The sequence below is a fragment of the Saimiri boliviensis genome, chromosome 1 (genome assembly GCF_048565385.1).
Source record: "Saimiri boliviensis isolate mSaiBol1 chromosome 1, mSaiBol1.pri, whole genome shotgun sequence".
Classification (NCBI taxonomy): Eukaryota; Metazoa; Chordata; class Mammalia; order Primates; family Cebidae; genus Saimiri; species Saimiri boliviensis.
In genome coordinates this window covers 244867998-244888402 of record NC_133449.1, presented here as the reverse complement: position 1 = coordinate 244888402, position 20405 = coordinate 244867998, and the positions used below count along the sequence as shown (strand labels likewise).

Here is a 20405-nt window from a genome sequence, read left to right as displayed (position 1 = left end):
TGCAAGTCTAGGCTAATCAATGGAAAAATCTTATCAGAACAGTTTTCCTATATTAATTTTACAAAAAAAAATGAGAAACTTAGGACCAGATAGAAACAGATTTATAACCATGGAAGAACTATTTTAAATTGCTTCCTTCCCCCTCAAAAGCCCCTCCTCTCAGTGTTTTTTGCTTGCTCATTCCAAGTGATATTACCGGAATATACTATGTCTTTTTAAAATGTGGTTTAATTCATTAAATATTACTAATGACAGGCCGGGCTAGGTGGCTCATGCCTGTAATCTTAGCACTTTGGGAGGCCAAGGCAGCTGGACCACTTGAGGTCAGGAGCTCAAGACCAGCCTGGCCAACATGGAGAAACCCCATCTCTACTTAAAATGCAAAAATTAGCCAGGCATGTTGTTGCTCACCTGTAATCCCAGCTAATTGAGTGGCTGAGGCAGAATAATTGCTCGAACCCAGGCGGCAGAGGCTGCAGTAGGCCGAGATCACACCACTGCACTCCCACCTGAAAGAGAGAGCGAGACTGTTTCTAAAATAAAAAATTATTAATGACATTCTTTTAGCAACAGCTTGTCTTTCCTCCCTTTTTTCTTCTTTTGTTCCTCCCTCCCTCCCTTCCTCTCTTCCTTTGTATCCAATTTTAAGGAATAGATAATTCTATGCTAGTTCAAGTATTCTAGAACATAGAAAAAAGAACAAAACAGAAAAAATTATAGATGGGTTTTTAAAATAAAAATAGATGCAAAAATGTAAATTACTATCAGCAAATTTAATTTAATGTTAAATTTAGCGTATATTCCTCGTAAAATTTCTCATTGAAATAGCAATAGAATATTATGATAAACTATCTATATTTGAAACTGTGCACAAACATACCAGGATAGTGGATAATCTAAATGCCAGGAAATGCTATCATCATCTTTAACAGACCTCTGGAATCTCAGCTTAATGTAATAGTTTATTTATTGCTCAGGAAAAACACAAAAAAGGGAGGAGCCAGGAGTGTGTCTTCAAGTGCACAGTCTTGAGGGATGATCCTGTCAACGGAAAGAATCATACTCTGTAAAATATTTAAAGAGATTTATTCTGAGCCAAATATGAGGGACCATGACCTGTGACACAGCCCTCAGGAGGTCCTGAGAACATGTGCCCAAGGTGGTTGGGGTACATCTTGGTTTTATACATTTTAGGGAGACACAAGACTTCAATCAGACACATTTAAGAAATATATCGGTTTGGTTCCAGGTGGGACAAAATGTGGAGGCAGGAGACTTACAGATTTTGGTAGATTTAAATTTTTCTGGTTGACGATTGGTTGAGTTTATCTAAAGACCTGGGGTCAATGGAAAGGAAATGTCTGGGCTGTGGAGACCAGTTTTATCATGCAGATGAAGCATCCAGGTGGCAGGCTTCCAAGAAAATAAATTATAAATGTCTCTTATGAGACTGAAGGTTTGTGTTTATGTTAATGCTGGAGAGTATAATGAGGCACCCTACTTGCCATCATGGCCTGAAGCAGTCTTTCAGGTTACATTTAAGAGTGCCCTGGCCAAGGAGGAAGTCCATTCAGATGGATGGTGGGTGGCGGAGGCCTTACAATTTTATTTTTAATTTATAATCCAGACTTACTGACATGCATGACTTCAACACATGGCTCTGTCTAGCTGGAAAACTGTGAAAAAGAATGAGTAGGAGTGATTTAAGAGTTAGGCTGAATTGGGAAATGTGGTCTGTGTGGCCTAGGAAGACGAGTAAAAGGGTTTGATGGTGATGATACAATAGTCTGTTACATGGAGTTTCTAGCTAGTGTGATGAGAAGAGAGTGTATGTCCCTTTAAGTATTGGCAAAGAAGAGACGAAATTCAGAAGTCATTGAAATGATAATGTTGTAGGAAAAATCGGGTTTTTGTCACAGAACCAGGAAGGATTAGGCTCGCAGACACTTTGAAGAGCGAGGGGAAACCAAATTTATTGGGCAAAAAGGAAAAAAACTCAGCAAAGTGACAGGGGTACCTGTTAACAGGCCACATCTCATGGATTGAATCCCAGGTTACCACACAGGAGCAGCAGAGGCCAGGCTCCTCCCCCTGCAAACAGGGCATGCACTTCCCAAGGCTCCACTCTGTCCTCCTGGTGGGCAGGCTGGTTGGAGATTCTCAGACCTGCAGTCCCTTTTTTCAACCTTCAGGCTGTTTTAGGCTTGAAGGCTAAGGCTATGTTTCAGGGGGAAGGGAGGTGTGCCTTGTCTGCCTCCTGTTTCTGACAGTAATTTAAGCCAGAAAAAAATCCAAGGTCAACAGTTTAACTATGAAGAGAATTTAGTAAGTGATAATTATACATAAATGTATGTTGCTGTTATATGCTAGCAATAACCAGTTCGGAAAAGCAGCCTAAATGACGGCCCTTTACAAATTTGAATCTTATTTACCCTGTGGTTTGAGGAATTCTTTGGAATTCTGAAAACAAAAATCAAAATCAGATGTACATTAAACTTCTGGACAGTGGATGAGTCAAACAATGATTTTTTAAAAAGTCATCAATATTTTCTAGTATGCACACAGTAAAGTAAAACTCTTTCAAAATTGCCTCAGTGAAACTAAAGGAGAAAGGAAACCTGAAAGATTTCTGGCAAGTAAGTAACAGTAAATGGGTTTAAGTTTAAAGAGCTTATAATTACTAGCTGAAGGGTTTTTTTTTTTTTTTAAGTGTTATGTGTTTTATTTAGCCTGTTGTCTGTATTCTTTTATTTTAATGCATATGGAAATACCTATAGATGTTTTATTGTATTTGTTGAGAGTTTAGGCCTCAAAACTCTTTTGGCCCACATTTTTCCATAGCAGTGTTTCTTGTTCTTGGATATGTATCACAGTCACTTGGGGAGCTTTTAAATATTCTGGTACCTGAAACTAGTTAAAATCAGAATCACTGGCAGTGGGACTCAGACATCAGCATTTTTAAAAGTTCCCCAAATGATTCCCTTGTGCTGCCAAGTGAAGAACTACCGTTGTATAAAGATATGTTTGATGAGGCTTCCCTTTATTCTTATTATTAGTTTTAAATGAAATTATGTGTGTGAGTGGCCTACCCTGTACCTAGCGTAAGCCTTGCCTGTGATTGGAGTTTAGTAAATGTGGATAATGTATTTTGATTCCTACTTAATTGGTCTGAGGATCACTTCATACTGAAACATAAGGAAATAAGCAGATGTTCTGTTGCGCAGATCTAGGCTTGAAATACTTTGTCTAATTGCTTAAGTTGTGCATTTTTGTCAAGCTTACTCTGAGAAATTTAAAGCACATTGCAGTAAAGGCATACTAGGGTAAGAATTCCAAGTAATAATGGTCAAGGACTAATGGAAAGAAAAATAATTATATCAGGAAACCTAGTTTACAATTGCTAACTTGGAATTTTAATTTGTTCACTGAGACATGCATACCATCATTCTTATCTCATGAAGTCTAGATCCCAGTGTTTCTAGACATAGCAATGTAAAATAGTTCCTTTACTTAGAAGCTCATTATTTAGAAATTGTATTCCAAGCTTCTCAAAGGACAGTTTGGGTTTCACAGTGGGTACAATTTGATGATTGAGTTTGTATTGTTGCGCTGTGTTGATTAAGTGGGTTCTGACTGGTATCTTGTGGACTCATACTCTTCACTAAGCCAGAGTTGGGAGGAGAATTTATATCCAACATATTTTAGAAAGTTAGATATTTTAGATCTATTTCAGACATTGACAGTTAGATGTAGCAAAACAATTAGACATCAGAAAAGAAGGGAATTTTTGAACCAAAGATATTTTAATTAAACTAAGAAATTTTTGAAGACCACATAGTCAAATACATTGTTGTAGATAAATTTTCCTTTTAAGATTTTTGGTGTGTTATATACCTAGTGTATTTATGTGTCATCTACCAAGTTTCATGGAAAGGAAGCCTGAATATATTATTCTTACAAAAATGTTCTACATGTCTAAGTGACAAAAATTAAATTCATATTAAGCAATTATTTATTATTTTTCTAGGATGGAATATACTTTTTAGCAAAATTCCTTATGCAATTGTTACCAGAAAGGGGTCCTGATCCAGATCCCAAGAGAGGGTTCTTGTATCTCACGCAAGAAAGAATTTGAGTTGAATCCTTAGAGTGAAGTGAAAGCAAGTTTATTAAGAAAGTAAAGGAATAAAAGAATGGCTATTCCATAGGCAGAGCAGCCCCTAGGGCTGCTGGCTGGCTATATTTATGGTTATTTCTTGATTATATGCTAAACAAAGGGTGGTTTATTCTTGAGTTTTTTGGGAAGGGTTGGTAAATCCCTGGAACTGAGGATTCCTCCCCTATTTCGACCATATAAGGTAACTTCTGGAGGTTTCCATGGCATTTGTAAACCATCATGGTGCTGATAGGAGTGTCTTTTATCATGCTAATGTATTATAATTAGCATGTAATGAGGAGTGGGGACCAGAGGTCACTTTTGTGGCCATCTTGGTTTTGGCGGGTTTTAGCTAGCTTCTTTACTACAAGGTGTCTTATCAGCAAGGTCTTTATTACCTGTATCTTGTGTCAATGCCTAATGTCCTGGGAATGCAGGCCAATAGGTCTCTACCTTATTTTATCCAGTCCCTATTCAAGATGGAGTTGCAGTAGTTCAAAGGCCTCTGATAAAATAACTTTACAGTAAGTAGTTTCTGAAGAATTACATTTGGGCCTCTAGGCTTAAAAAGTGAATAATGACATATGCCACATAAGGAAAATGAAAGATTTTGCTTCACTAAATTCTTCCTGGGTGAAATGCTTATTAATGTAAAATATGATAGAAAACTTTGTTTCAAGGAATAAAAATCTCAAAGAGTAAGAAATGTGTAAGTAGCCTCCCAGAAGCTAAAATCTTGAACCACTTTTGAAGACTAAGTATTTCATGGGTTGAAGCATATGTCAAAAGGCTTTCATTACCAACAGAGGGAACTGATATACACTTCAACTCGAACCGTTCTTAGAGTAATAATTTTAAAACCAAGCAATACTGAGCCACTTGCTTATTAAAATCCGATGTGTGGACTTTTAAAGTGAATCTGGTTGTTAACACTCCATTTATCTGGTGTTACTCCAGAGTTGGGAATTCTGGGTAATTATCTTTTGCTAATAACTGAAGCCTCTGAAGGTTTCTAATTTTATCTTAACCATTTCAATTGAAATATTTCTTAAATGATCACGTTTTCTTAGACGGCAAGTGTAAGAGGTCGGCATGTGGAAGTAATGGAAAGAGAACAAAACCAGGAATTTTCTGATCCTATATTCTGGTTCTTTTGATGTCATTAACTTGAGAAAAACTAATCTTGAATGTTATTCAGAGCTTGGAGACATCAGTTTTTATCTCAAAATTGAATACAGGCTAGCTGCTTAGAAGTTGTGTTATTGGACACTTATTTAAGCTAATATATAAGATGAGATGTCAGTTGTAGAGCGGTTTGTCCTTATACCAGATGGCCACAGAGGGGTATACTTTTCTAATTTCTGAGTCCATTTTTTAGAATAATCTTCTGAATTTGGAATAATTTTAGGTTTATAGAAAAGTAACAAAAATAGTACAAAGAGTTCCCATGTGCCCCTCACCCAGTTTTTCCTAATGTTAACATTGTATGTTACTTTTTTCTTTTTGAGATGGAGTCTTGCCCTGTCACCCAGGCTGGAGTGCAGTGGTGCCATCTCAGCTCACTTCAGCCTCATCCTCCCAAGTACCTGGGACTATAGGCATGTACCACCACACCAGGCTAATTTTTGTATTTTTAGTAGAGAAGGGCTTTCACCATATTGTCCAGGCTGGTCTCGAACTCCTGACCTCATGATCTGCCCACCTCTGCCTCTCAGAGTGCTGGGATTACAGGCAAGAGCCACCGTGCCTGGCCCTATATTTTTCAGATATATACATGGTACATTTATCAAAACTAAGAAACCAACATTGGTGCATTATTATTAACTAAACTCTAGACTTTTATTTAGATTTCACCACTTTTTCTGGTAATACTGATAGTTCTAGGATTCAATCCAGAATATCACACATTACCCTGGTTCCAGGTGTGTTTTATGTGTATGTATGTATGTGCATACCACAGGCATAGAAGAAGCCAAAAGAGGCCAAAGTGTTTTCTGTTGTTACTGTTATCTTTAGGGAGTGGACTTATGGGTTATTTTTTATGAAGTTATACTTTTTCTGTTTTCCAGATATCCCAGTGGGAGAGGAGGAATCTTTTTTTTTTTTAATTTCAACCAGAAGCATACACAGGAATTTAAATAGTATTGCAATCCAGGGAAGGGCAAAAATAGTCTGCTCTCTCTATCTTCAAGGCATCACTGGGTTGCCACTGTGACCTACCCTGTCTTCCTAAGGAGAATGCTAGACAATTGTATTTAAATGTTCTTCAGCATGTTCTGTTCCTTTTAAAATACTTTCTACTAGGTTTTGATGCTTTAAATGAATGAGTTTCCCAGCTCTTGAGAAACAGTTAATCAGACAACATGTTCAGGGGGCCCTAGGGAACTGAAGTTAGACTAATTGAATGAAATTTTCTTTGATAAATTTTTCTACCATGAGACTGATATAGAATCTGTGTAAGAACAGAGGCAGAAGCAATTTTGTTACTATGGAAGAGATTACAAAGAACTTTAGTAATTGCAGATAGGAGAGACTAGTTTTGCTTTTTTGACAATCTTGCTCCTCTCTGTATCCCACAGCTGGCCCTGAAGGACCCTGTTCATACGGTGTCACTGCAGCAGTTCATCTACGAGAAGCTGAAGGCACAGCAGGAGTTACTAGGAGAACAAGGTTTTCAGTCCCTCATGGAAACAGTGGACACGGAGATTGTCACCCAGCTACAGGAGTTTTTGCAAGGATTCTAAGAGCACATGATATGTTGCTGCCTCCCCTTTCAGAAATAAGCTGAATAACCCAGCCTGCCGTTTGTATGTGAGAGCCTGCTGAGATGAAGAAATCATTTGTGTATGAAAATAAGCAAAGACCACACATTTTTTTACTACAAAATGTAATGGATACATGTAAATCCTGCATAACTAAAATCACAAACCTATTCCTCAAAAGAATTTAATTTTATATTTATGAGGGGGCCCTTTACTAAAAAGTACATGTAAAAGTACATTTGATGACAGTAGCCACTTAGTTTCCTGTTAAGAGAAGAAACTTTATCTTTTAATTATGTGCTCTTAACACTTGAAAAGCTGAAAGTTAACACCCGAGATGTTTTTCTGCAACCAAAATTGGTTAAATTTGGCTGCCTTATCCTTTTTTTAAGCTAATGAAACTACAGGTTTGAGAAATGACAAAGCTCTTCAGATGATGCTATTAAAGAAATGTGTGTACTAAGCAAAAATATATAAATAGTGACAAATACACATTACCAATATTATCTTGCAAGGGAGTTATTTTCATCTAACATAGAAAATGTGTTTTATCAGAAAAATGCTTTTATTTTCATTCTAATAATTTGATACAGAAATTAGTAAAGGCATTTTTTCTTGTTTTTTTTTTTTTTTTTTTCCCAAGTAAATACATTGGGTCTATAAATGTGCATTTGTTAAGGCCCACAAAAGTGAACCTGTGATACTGCAGTACCACATGGGAGGCCTCTGGTTATGGTTTGGTGGTCCCAGTTCCTTTGTTACTCCTGTGAGCATCAAGAAGAACTGGGCAACTCCCAGTCCCCACCTGTGCTGTGACAGTCCCACATGGCTATGACAGACTGTTGAGCACTTACCCTTCGCAGGTTTCTCAATGTAGGGGTGCATCAGGGCCTCAATAATAGGGGTATACCTTGGAGGATCCAGCAGTAATCCCCAGGATACTAGGATTACTAGTACACTGATGGAATTAGTCTTCCTTCCTTATTTCTCCAACATGCAGTACATAAAAAGGGGAAAAGGAGAAAAAAAAGCCTTACTTTGTTTTACTTGCCATTTATCATAAGGAAACTTTAAAGCATTTTTTAGGAAATACTCAAAAGCAAGGTTGGAAAATGTCTTATCTTTCTATAGAAAGCTGGGTACAGTATGTAACTGCGGGAAACACACTACCCCTTTGTGAGCTGTGGAACCCAAAATGTATGGGGATATTTGATGTTTTCAGAAAAAGAAGAAACTATGGTCCAAATTAAATTTTCCAAAGATACCTCACCTTGGCCTGATTTGTCAGACTACTTTACTTGCTCCACAAAGAAAGAGTTCATAAAAATTGCCCAGTGACTTACAAAGAGAGTTTTCTTTTATACTCTAGCTTTGATTCCACGCTAGTAGATATCAGTACTGGAGGTAGCAAATCCTAGTTACTCTTTTAATTTATCTTCATTTAAAGACAAAAAGCTTCTTTTAAGTGATATTTCTTTATCATTATTACTCAGTCCTCAAGACTAATCCAAGAAGAATTACTTTCTGTTGACTCAATTATTTTCATTTGAAACACTAACCCATTAGTGCTATCAGAAATTCTCAAACATGCTCATGTTTCAGTTATAGTAAAGTACTCATCCTTTTAATTCCTGACAGATTTCATTATAGTACCATAGCAAATATTACTGAAAAGTAAAAAGCTTATCTCAGGGAAAGAGTTTGATTCATTTTTTAAACTCATAGTTATAAATAGTATTGGTAAATAGTTCAGAAAATAATGTATCTTGAATTTTTAAGTGCTCAATTAAGACATAAAATGTAATCATTGATTTACAGAATTATATTCATTAACAGAACTATTAGCAAATATATTAAGTTTACGACAAACAACTCAGCTAGGCCTCTGGTTGAACTGTAGCTCCTGATACAAGGTAGTGATCAGTTATACTCCAAAAACATATGTCTTTTCTATTCCAGAGACTTCTCCCAACCCTCTTACAAAGGCCCATGTGACTAACAATAACATTTAAAGCTTCCTTATAAGTTGGTCCCTTCTCTCTCTCTTACCAGTCATTTTAGAGAATCCACATTATAGCACACAAATTTTTAAAAACCATTTTTCTTGAAAAATCCTCACTTTAATCTTTATTTTACCCATTTCTTTATTCAGTTAGTATTTATTTCCTGTTTCATGCCATAATGCTGTACTACATTCTGAGAGTAGAACATAGTACCCACCTTCGTGAATTTTCACAGTTGATTAGGAACACACTTGCTGACATGCTATCAGAAAATAGGGGTTCCAGTGAAAGCGCACGTTGTCAGGCAGTTGTCCTGCAGGGGAAGGAGACTGTGTATGAAAGAAAGTGATGCTGTCACTATAATTTAATAGTTACTTAAAAACTGCTCTCAAGTGGCATGGTTTGGTGAGGCGACTTAAATGTCAGTGGCACTACACTGGAACTGGGCAACACCCTGACTCCAGACACATCAATTTGGAGTCACTTTAACATACAAAATCATGAGGTTTTGAAAATGTTGCATCTTTGTAGCCTCTCAATTAATCTCTAATTCCATGAATTAAAACATAAGGCTCACCTACTAAGGGTTGTTGTCTTTTCTGCTTCTCTAAGTCATAAACCTCAAGTGAATAGAAATTTAAAAGTTGAAGAGCATTAAAGATGAGATACATGTCATAAAAAACAGAAAATACTTTCTTCTCCTAACTTTAGAAATCTGCAGAAGCATGAAAAAAAATAGTATAATGAACCCAGCATATTGTACATTTAGATCTACCAAACTGTTGACATTTAGCCATATTTACTGTCTTTATATGTGTCTGTATATAAATATACTTAGATATACACGCATTTACTTTTGCTGAACCATTTGAAAGTACAAACACTACAAAAGTTTATAATTATAAACCTTTTAGCCCCAAATACTTAGCAGACATCTAAGGATGCTATTCCTCTAGATATCCACTAATAATCATTATACCCCTAAGAAAATTCACAATAATGCAATAATATCTAATAAACAGTTCATATTCCAATTTTCCTCACTGCCACAAAAATGTCTTTTATTATTTTGTATGTCTTTTATATGACATATGATGAAAGACATACAAAAACCATTTGGTCAGAATCCTCTATTTTAGGCAGGGTATCACCGTGTCACCCAGGCTGGAATGCAGTGGCTTGATCTCAGCTCACTGCAGCCTCGACCTTCCTGGCTCCGGTGATTCTCCCACCTCAGTCTCCCAGGCAGCTGGGACTACAGGCACGTGCCACCACGTGTGGCTCATTATTTATTTGTGGAGATGGAGTTTTGCCATATTGCCCAGGCTGGTCTTGAACTCTTGGGCTCAAGTGGCCCACCTTGGCCTCCCAAAGTGCTGAGATTACAGGCCTGAGCCATCATGCCCAGGCTCTGTTTAACATTTATACATTGCATTTGGCTGCTTAATTTTTCAATCTAGAATTGTCCTCTTTTCAGGTCTTTGGCTTTTTTTCTTAAATTTTAAGAATCCAAGGTAATTGCCTTGTAGAATGTTCCTTACTGTGGAATTTTCTACTTGTTTCCTCACAGTTTTATTCAGGTAAGCATTTTTTGCAACAACGCTATTCTGGTAATGTACAGTTTATGTGACATCACATAAGGAGGCACATGGAGTTTGGTTGTCTGTATGAATGATACTAATTCTAAGCTCCAGGTATCTACATGATAAGGATAAATGTTTAAAGAATTTACAGCTCTAGAAATTTCCAGTGGTTATTTTGTTGTTTGTTTTAACAAATCAGAGCTCTTATCACCACTAGCTTGCCTGTTCATTTACAGTTCTGCAACTTTTTTTTATCCTAGGAAAGTAGCATGGCTGAACTGGGGAAGAAGTATATTGAACCTGGTTCAAGTTTCATCAGCCTTAAGTCTCCGAAACTCATGTTATTGCACAACCTTTAGTCAAGAGTTATCTCTAGGCCGGGCGTGGTGGCTCACACCTGTAATCCCAGCTACTCGGGAGGCTGAGGCGGAATTGCTTGAACCTGAGAGGAAGGGGTTGCAGTGAGCCAAGATGGTGCCATTGCACTCCAGCCTGGGCAATGAGAACGAAACACCTTGTCCAAAAAAAAAAAGTCATCTCTTCACGAGTTCTATTCTCTCTCTCACTGTCTCCTGTTTTTAAGCTATGTAGTTCTTTGTGACTTCCAATATAACTTGAACTAACACACCACTAAAATGGAAGGCAAACACTGCCTTTTCCATTACCAAAATATCCTTTTTGGCTTTGGAAACTCTTGGCAAAAAGGCAGAAATGCAGCAATACTTTATCTTTTTAGTGAGACTCAAGTTTGGGCTGAGTTTAGAAACATACTAGACTTGAGAGCATTACCTTTGAGTGTGGTTAAGGATAAGAAGCAGTACATTATCAGCTGACAAAATGAGGAGAGAAACAAAAATAATCATTTCCTTAAATGTGAAGCTTTGATCTTGGTATCTTGGTAGAACTGTGACATCTGCTGGAAAAGCAGTTTAAAGTTATCTTTTTACCACTTAAGAAACTACATTCTGTCCCAAACATAATTACACAGAATTTGGTGTTCCATGAAGTGGTAAAAAACAATTCCATCTGGTGGTAGAGCTGGATCTTTTTTTTTTTTTTTTTTTTTTTTGAGATGGAGCTTTGTGCTCTTGCCAGGCTGGAGTGCAGTGGCACGATCTCGGCTAACTGCAGCCTCCACCTCCTGGGTTCAAGCAGTTCTGCCTCAGCCTCCCGAGTAGCTAGGACTACAGGCACATGCCACCATACCCAGCTAATTTTTGTATTTTTAGTAGAGACAGGGTTTTGCCATGTTGGCCAGGCTGGTCTCAAACTCCTGACTTCAGATGATCTTCCCACCTCGGCCTCCCAAACTGCTGGGATTACAGGTGTGAGACACCGTGCCCAGCTCAAGCTGGAACTTTTTACACAGCTTCATGCTATTTGTCTGAAGTCGAGCTTTAGAGCCCTTGATGGTGAATACCTTGATGCCCTGGAAAGGGTTACAGCTGTTGGTCTGAGAGTCTGTTTTTACTTCTGGACACTTGGACTCCTAGCCTGGGGGATTCCTTACAGTCTGAAGCACTTGGATGAAATTCAAAACCGAGAGCTGTTGACTACATTTTCTCTTGAATTCTTTCTTTACCATAAGTGGAAAGTCCCTGATTGGCCAACAATCTTTAACAAGCAAGCCAGTTTTGCTCTTTGTTCCAGCAAATGCCTGCATTCAACTCATCTGGGCCTGTCGGTTGGAATTTATTGGCTAAGTGTGCTTTGACGAACTGTGTACTCCAAGAAGGAATATATTGGTATCTGGTGATCTGACCCTTTCCCTTTCAATGTAAAACATTGATTTTCATGCCACTTTAATTTCCCAGTCGGTCAAAAATAGGATGCAAGTAACTGCTAGATCAGGTAAGAGTCCAGGGAGGCTTAAAGCATGTCTATCTGTTTGCAACTAGGCAGATGGCTTTAAAGTGGGAAATAGGCCTTTTGGCTAGAATTCTGCTTGTTGGGGATTTTTATTGTAAGGGTTAGAGCAGAAAATTCTGGAGATGAGACTGAGCAGACCTACAAGTGAGCTTTTAGTTTTTCTTGATTGCTTTAACTTGAAGCGAGATCAGCATCTCATTTCAAAAGGAGCAGGTCATTTCCACAGTGCTCTCTAGGGCAATTCAAAGTGCCTTTTTCTTCTTTTTGTAATGAACACTGCAATTTGAGCAATAGTCTAGAAGAGCAAAACTTTTTAATTGACAGGAAAGTTGTAGCTCATAAAAGTGCTCACTGAGCTCAGAAATTTATTGATAGCCAGGGAAGGAAAGTCTATTGACAGATCTGGAGGTAATCACAAATTAATGAAGAGCTCTATTTAGGCAAGGGAGGCAGTTTGATTATTTCTTGAATTGAAAGGCACATGTCCTGGGCTATCTCTGGCAGTGAAATCAATACCATGAAATGGCCCTTTCCTTTCAGTCTTGTTTACTTACAGCACAATGCATTGAGGAGTGCTGAATCAGGTGAGCAAATTCATTGTTTTAGTATATGTGCAAGACAAACCTAGTAAAAGCAACTCACAGTTTGGAAGTATGGAAACCCAAATTTACTGAATAAATTAGGGACTTGGCTATTTTAGAAAGCTCTTCTGTCAAAAGATTCTTCCTCATAGTTATCATTTGGACTAAAGGAATAAGGTAGACTTTTAATTAACTTTTTTTTCCTTAATGGAATTGCAGAGCGGAAAGGGAATCAGGGAGGTGATCTATTCTTAACCTAATCGTTTTATAGATGAGGAAATGGATTAGAAAGGTAAGGCCAACAGACCTGGGTCTTTGCTGCCTCCTTCAATATACTTTTCTAATTTTATTATTTATATATATATATATATATTTTAATTGTACTTTGGATTTTGGGTTATCTGTGCAGATCATGCAGGATTGTTGCATAGGTACACACATGGCAATGTGGTTTACTGCCTCCATTCCCCTGTCACCTATATCTGGCATTTCTCCCCATGTTATCCCTCCCCAATCTCCCTACACCCCACTTTCCCTACCCTAGTCCCCCGCAAGAGACCCCAGTTTGTGATGCTCCCCTCTCTGTGTCCATGTGTTTTCATTGTTCAACACCCACCTATGAGTGAGAACATGCGGTGTTTGATTTTCTGTTCTTGTGTCAGTTTGTTGAGTATGATGGTTTCCAGATTCATCCATGTCCCTACAAAGGACACGAACTCATCATTTCTTACAGCTGCATAATATTCCATGGTGTATATGTGCCACATTTTCCTTGTCCAGTCTATCATCGATGGGCATTTGGGTTGGTTCCAACTCTTTGCTATTGCAAACAGTGCTGCAATGAGCATACATGTGCATATGTCTTTTTTTTAATGTTCCATCAGTTTTAATTTTAAAATATGATTATCACATTGGGAAAATGAAATAAACATAGTAAAATAAACTGTACAAAGGCAAAGTAGAATAACAAAAAATATTTTACTAAAACATAAGATTTATAGAAGTTTCCAGACAAGCCATACAAAATCGTCACAAGCTTTTTTTGAAGGGGGGAATCTACACTTGACAGCAAAGTCACAATGTTATTAGTGAGGGCTGTGATGTTTGTTTAATGTTCCCATTTTTGTTCAAACAATCAAGCTTGTCCATCTACAGCATCTAAATAAAGTTAGACTTGGCTAGAGAGCATATTCTAAATAATTGATTAGCTGTTTTTAACCAATGCAATTAGATCACCATAAAAGGGGGAAAGGAGCCCATAAAATTAAAATAAAACTAACTACGCCCTCAAAAAAATAAAGAAAAGCACCCACACCCCTGCAGCTAACCTGACAACTACCTTCATTCATAGTGCTTTATACTTAAACCAGGATGGGGGAAATGAGTAAAAGCAGGAAGGGGCCAGTGCTTTTAAACCTTTCACAACAATCCAGGTGATACTTCTAGCCTCTGCTCATGCTTTACGACAGCGAATCAGGACAAAACAGATTTGCTAATGTGCATTTAATCACTAAAGGACTGAAGATTGTCTGAGCTTTTTTATTCTGTAATGTTTCTAAGACTGTGTCCATTAAATGCAAACAAAAAGAAGTCTTGGCAGAACAGAAGTCATGCACACTTGATGATCGGATCAGTTTAAATATTATTCATGGCATATAGCCTAGTCCATGCTCTAGCTGTTCCATGGCTTGGGCTTTGTTGGTCTTCCACTGCTTTGCTGTATCATTTGTTAATGGATCATCTAGATTAGGAGCACTTAACAAGGCCTGGATCGATAGCAGAACTGTGCGGATCTACAGTGCTGGGCACCACTTATCTTTCAAAATATCTAAACATATTCTTCCCAACTTGTCTACATTAGGATGATAAATATTGGTCATGAAACATACTTTAGGGGCTGCCATTGGGTATTCTTCTGGAAGGAATAGTTCAAGTTTAAAAGTCCCTCCCTCAAAGGGGGAATCCTGAGGGCCAGCAATGACCACATGAAAATAATGGGCATTGCTCTCATCTGATTCTGCTTTGATGCCAGGAACTGGTTCTGCCAGCAAACACTGGGTTTCGTTGATCCTGTGGGGCAGGCCGGCCATCATGTCAGAACCTGAGTTCAGCCTATGGTCTTGTCTCCTGCATATGTCTTTAAAATAAAATGATTTATAATTCTTTGTATATATACCTAGTAATGGTATTGCTGGGTCAAATGGAATTTGTTTCTAGATCCTTGAGGAATCGCCACATTGTCTTCCACAGTGGTTGAACTAATTTACACTCCCACCAACAGTGTGTAAGTGTTCCTATTTCTCCACATCCTCTCCCAGCATCTGTCTCCAGACTTTTTAGTGATCGCCATTCTAACTGGCTGAGATGGTATTTCAATGTGGTTTTGATTTGCATTTCTCTAATGACCAGTGATGATGAGCATTTTTTCATACGTTTGTTGGTCTCATATATGTCTTCTTTTGAAAGTGTCTGTTCATGTCCTTTGCCCACTTTTGAATGGGTTTGTTTGTTTTCTTGTAAATCTGTTAGTTCTTTGTAGATTCTGGATATTAGCTCATTGTCAGATGGGTAGATTGCAAAAATGTTTTCCCGTTCTGTTAGTTACCAGTTCACTCTAATGATTGTTTCTTTTGTTGTACAGAAGCTCTGGAGTTTAATTAGATCCCGTTTGTCTATTTTGGCTTTTGTTGCCACTGCTTTTGGTGTTTTAGTCATGAAGTTTTTGCCTATGCCTATGTCCAGCATGGTTTTGCCTAGGATTTCTTGTAGGGCTTTTATGGTATTTGTTAGGTCTTATGTTTAACTATTTAATCCATATGGAATTAATTTTAGTGTAAGTTGTCAGGAAGGGGTCCAGTTTCTGTTTTCTGCACATGGCTAGTCAGTTATCCCAACACCATTTATTAAATAGAGAATCATTTCCCCATTGCTTGTTTCTGTGAGGTTTGTCAAAGATCAGATGGTTGTAGATGTGTGAAATTGCCTCTGAGGCCTCTGTTCTGTTCCATTGGTCTATATCTCTGTTTTGGTACCAGTACCAAGCTGTTTTGATTACTGTAGCCTTGTAGTATAGTTTGAAGTCAGGTAGTATGATTTCTACAGCTTTGTTCTTTTTGCTTAGGACTGTCTTGGCTGTGTGGGCTCTTTTGTGGTTCCATATGAAATTTAAGGTGTTTTTTTCCAGTTCTGTGAGGAGGGTCATAGGTAGCTTGATGGGGATAGCATGAATCTGTAAAACGCTTTGGACAGTATGGCCATTTTCACAATATTGATTCTTCCTAACCATGAGCATGGAATGGTTTTCCATCTGTTTGTGTCCTTTGTTATTTCTTTGAGCAGTGGTTCATAGTTCTCCTTAAAGAGGTCCTTTACATTCTTTGTTAGGTGTATTCCTAGGTATTTTATTCTCTTTGTAGCAACTGTGAATGGCAGTTTGTTCTTTATTTGGCTCTCTTTAAGTCTGTTATTGGTGTATAGGAATGCTTGTGATTTCTGCACATTGATTTTGTATCCTGAGACTTTGCTGAAGTTGTTTATCAGTGTAAGGAGATTTTGGGCTGAGACGATGAGGTCTTCTAAACATACAATCATGTTATCTGCAAATAGAGACAATTTGACTTCCTCCTTTCCTAATCAAATACCCTTTATTTCTTTTTCTTGCCTGATTGCTCTGTCTAGAACTTCCAATAGTATATTAAATAGGAGTTGTGAGAGAGGGCAATCTTGTATAGTGCCAGTTTTCAAAGGGAATGCTTCCAGTTATTGCCCATTCAGTATGATATTGGCTGTGGGTTTGTCATAAATAGCTTTTATTATTTTGAGATACATTCCATCGATACCTAGTTTATTGAGAGTTTTTAGCATAAAGGGCTGTTGAATTTTGTCAAAGGCCTTCTCTGCATCTATTGAGAAGATCATGTGGTTGTTGTCTTTGATTCTGTTTATGTGGTGGATTACATTTATAGACTTGCATATGTTGAACAGGCCTTGCATCCCTGGGATGAAGCCAACTTGATCATGATGGATAAGCTTTTTGATGTGCCGTTGCAGTCGGTTTGCCAGTATTTTATAGAAGATTTTTGCATCTAAGTTCATCATGGATATTGGCCTGAGGTTTTCTTTTTTTGTTGAGTCTCTGCTGGGTTTTGGTATCAGGATGATGTTGGTCTCATAAAATGATTTGGGAAGGAGTCCCTCCTTTTGGATTGTTTGGAATAGTTTCAGAATGAGTGGTACCAGCTCCTCTTTGTATGTCTGCTAGAATTCGGCTGTGAACTCATCTGGACCTGGGCTCTTTTTTTTTTTTTTTTTTTTTTTTTTTTTTTTTTTTGTAGGCTATAAATTTCTGCCTCAACTTCAGTCCTTGTTATTGGTTTATTCAGGGTTTCAACTTCTTCCTGGTTTAGGCTTGGGAGGGTGCAAGTGTTGAGGAATTTGTCTATTTCTTCCGGTTTACTGGTTTATGTGCCTAGAGTTGTTTGTAGTAATCTCTGATGGTAGTTTGTATTTCTGTGGAATTGGTGGTGATATCCCCCTTTTTTGTTGTTGCATCTATTTGATTTTTCTCTCTTTTCTTTTTTATTAATCTGGCTAGTGGCCTGTCTATGTTGTTGTTTTTTTTTTTTCAAAAAACCAGCTCCTGGATTTATTGATTTTTTGAAGGGTTTTTTTGGTGTCTCTATCTCCTTCAGTTTTGCTCTGATCTTGTCTTCTGGTAGCTTTTGAGTTTTTTTGATCTTTCTTCTCTAGGTCTTTCAATTTTGAAGATAGGGTGTCGATTTTAGATCTTTCATTCTTCCTCATGTGGGCATTTTTTGCCATAAATTTCCCTCTAGACATTGCTTTAAATGGGTCCCAGAGATTCTGGTACGTTGTATCTTTATTTTCATTGGTTTCAAAGAACATCTTCATTTCTGCCTTCATTTCATTGTTTATCCAGTCAACATTCAAAAGCCTGTTGTTCAGTATCCATGAAGCTGTGTGGTTCCGAGTTAGTTTCTGAATCCTGAGTTCTAATTTGATAGAAGAGAGAGACTGTGTATTATGATTTCCATTCTTTTGCATTTGCTGAGGAGTGATTTACTTCCAATTATGTGGAAGTGGTGTGATGTGGTGCTGAGAAGAATGTACATTCTGTGGATTTGGCATGGAGAGTTCTGTAGATGTCTATTAGGTTTGTTTGGCCCATATCTGAGTTCAGGTCCTGGATATCCTTGTTAATTTTCTGTCTCATTGATCTGTCTAATAATGCCACTATTATTGTGTGGGAGTCTTAGTCTCTTTGTAGGCTGTTAAGAACTTGCTTTATGTATCTGGGTGCTCCGATATTGGGTCCGTATATATTTAGGATTGTTAGTTCTTCCTATTGCATCGATCCTTTTACCATTATGTAATGTCCTTCTTTGTCTCTTTTGATATTTGTTGCTTTAAAATCTATTTTATCAGAGATGAGGATTGCAACTCCTGCTTTTATTTTGCTCTCCATTTGCTTGGTAAATCTTCCTCCATCCCTTTATTTTGAGCCTATGTGTATCCTTGCACATGAGATGGGTTTCCTGAATACAGCACATGGATGGTTTTTGACTTTTTATTCAGTTTGCCAGTTTGTGTCTTTTGATTGGGGCATTTAGCCCATTTACATTTAAGGTTTAAATTGTTATGTATGAATTTGATCCTGTCATTTCGGTGCTAGCTAGCTGTTTTGCCCGTTAGTTGATGCAGTTTCTTCATTGTGTCAATGCTCTTTACCATTTGGTACTTTTTTGGAGTGGCTAGTACTGGTGTTCCTTTCTATGTTTAGTGCTTCTTTCAGGAGCTCTTGTAAGGCAGGCCTGGTGGTGACGAAATTTCTGAGCAATTGCTTGTTCGTAAAGGCTTTTATTTCTCCTTTGCTTATGAATCTTAGTTTGGCTGGATATGAAATTCTAGGTTGAAAGTTCTTTTCTTTAAGGATGTTGAATATTGGCCCCCCACTCTCTTCTGGCCTGTAGGGTTTCTGCCGAGAGATGCACTTTGAGTCTGATGGGCTTCCCTTTGTGCGTTACTCAACCTTTCTGTCTGGCTGCCCTTAGCATTTTTTCCATTATTTCAACGCTGGTGAATCTGATGATTATGTGCCTTGGGGTTGCTCTTCTTGAGGTATAACTTTGTGGTGTTCTGTGTATTTCCTGGACTTGAACATTGGCCTGCCTTTCTAGGTTGTGGAAGTTCTCCTGGATAATATCCTGAAGAGTGTTTTCCAGCTTGGATTCATTCTCTCCGTCACATTCAGGTACACCTACCAAACGTAGATTAGGTCTTTTCACATAATCCCATATTTCTTGGAGGCTTTGTTCATTTCTTTTCACTCGTTTTTGTCTAATCTTGCCTACTCATTTTATTTCATTGAGTTGGTCTTCAGTCTCTGATATCCTTTGTTCTGCTTGGTCAATTCGGCTATTGAAACTTGTGTATGCTTTGCATGAGTTCCTGTGTTGTTTCTTTCTGCTCCATTAAGTCATTTATATTCCTCTCTAAGCTGTTTATTCTCATTAGCATTTCGTCTAACCTTTTTTCAAGGTTCTTAGTTTCTTTGCATTGGGTTAGAACATGTTCTTTTAGCTCAGAGAAGTTTGTTATTACCTATCTTCTGAAGCCTGTTTCTGTCAGTTCATCAGACTCATTCTCCATCCAGCTTTTTTCCCTTCCTTGTGTGGAGTTGTGATCCCTTGGAGGAGGAGAGGCATTCTAGTTTTGGGTGTTTTCATCCTTTTGCACTGGTTTCTTCCTATTTTAGCAATTTATCTACCTGTGGTCTTTGTAGTTGGTGACTTTCAGATGGGGTCTCTGAGTGGATTTTTTTTGGTTGATGTTGAAGTTATTTCTTTCTGTTTTACAGTTTTCCTTCTAACCATCAGGCCCCTCTGCTGTAGGCCTCCTGGAGGTCCACTCCAGACTCTGTTTGCCTGGGGATCACCCACTGGGGCTGAAGAACAGTAAGGGTTACTGCCAATTTCTTCTTCTGTTATCTTCGTCCCAGAAGGGTACCCGCCAGATGTCAGCCTGAGCTCTCCTTTACGAAGTGACTCTTTGATATACAGGGGTCAGAGAACTGCTTGAGGAGACATTCTGTCCCTTATAGGAGTTCATGTGCTGAGCTGGGAGCTCCGTTGTTCTGTTCAGAGCTGCTGGGCAGGTACGTTTAAGTCTGCTGCAGCGGAACTCATAAACGACTTTTTCTCCAGGTGCTCTGTCCTGGGAAAGTGGGGCTTTATTTATAAGTTCCTGACATGCTGCTGCCCTTTTTCAGAGATGCCCTGCCCAGCAAGGTGGTAGTCTAGTCACTGTTTGCCCGCAGAGGTGTTACTGAGCTGCTGTGGGCTCTGCCCAGCTGCCAAGTGAACTTCCTGTTAGGACTGCCTTGGTAATGGTGGTCTGCCTCAGTAATAGTTGACTGCCTTGGTAATGGCGGA

The 20405-nt window shown here is 38.2% G+C and overlaps 1 protein-coding gene and 1 pseudogene across 3 annotated transcripts in view; one reads left to right on the top strand and one right to left on the bottom strand.

The window, feature by feature from the left end:
• The window catches only part of IPO11 (importin 11), a 211850-nt gene extending 203663 nt beyond the window's left edge, over window positions 1–8187 (top strand). For 2 of the 3 annotated variants that reach the window (XM_074385585.1, XM_074385598.1), the window contains one exon: window positions 6736–7557. In XM_074385585.1, the coding sequence (XP_074241686.1) occupies window positions 6736–6900 (165 nt within the window). In that variant the 3' untranslated portion in view covers window positions 6901–7557. Of the gene's footprint in view, window positions 1–6735 lie in introns of all 3 variants that reach the window. The other variant, XM_003925805.4, reaches the window with a different exon arrangement.
• Window positions 8188–14571: 6384 nt separating this feature from the next.
• LOC101042349 (ubiquitin-conjugating enzyme E2 N-like) lies at window positions 14572–15044 on the bottom strand (annotated as a pseudogene).
• Window positions 15045–20405: the final 5361 nt, after the last annotated feature.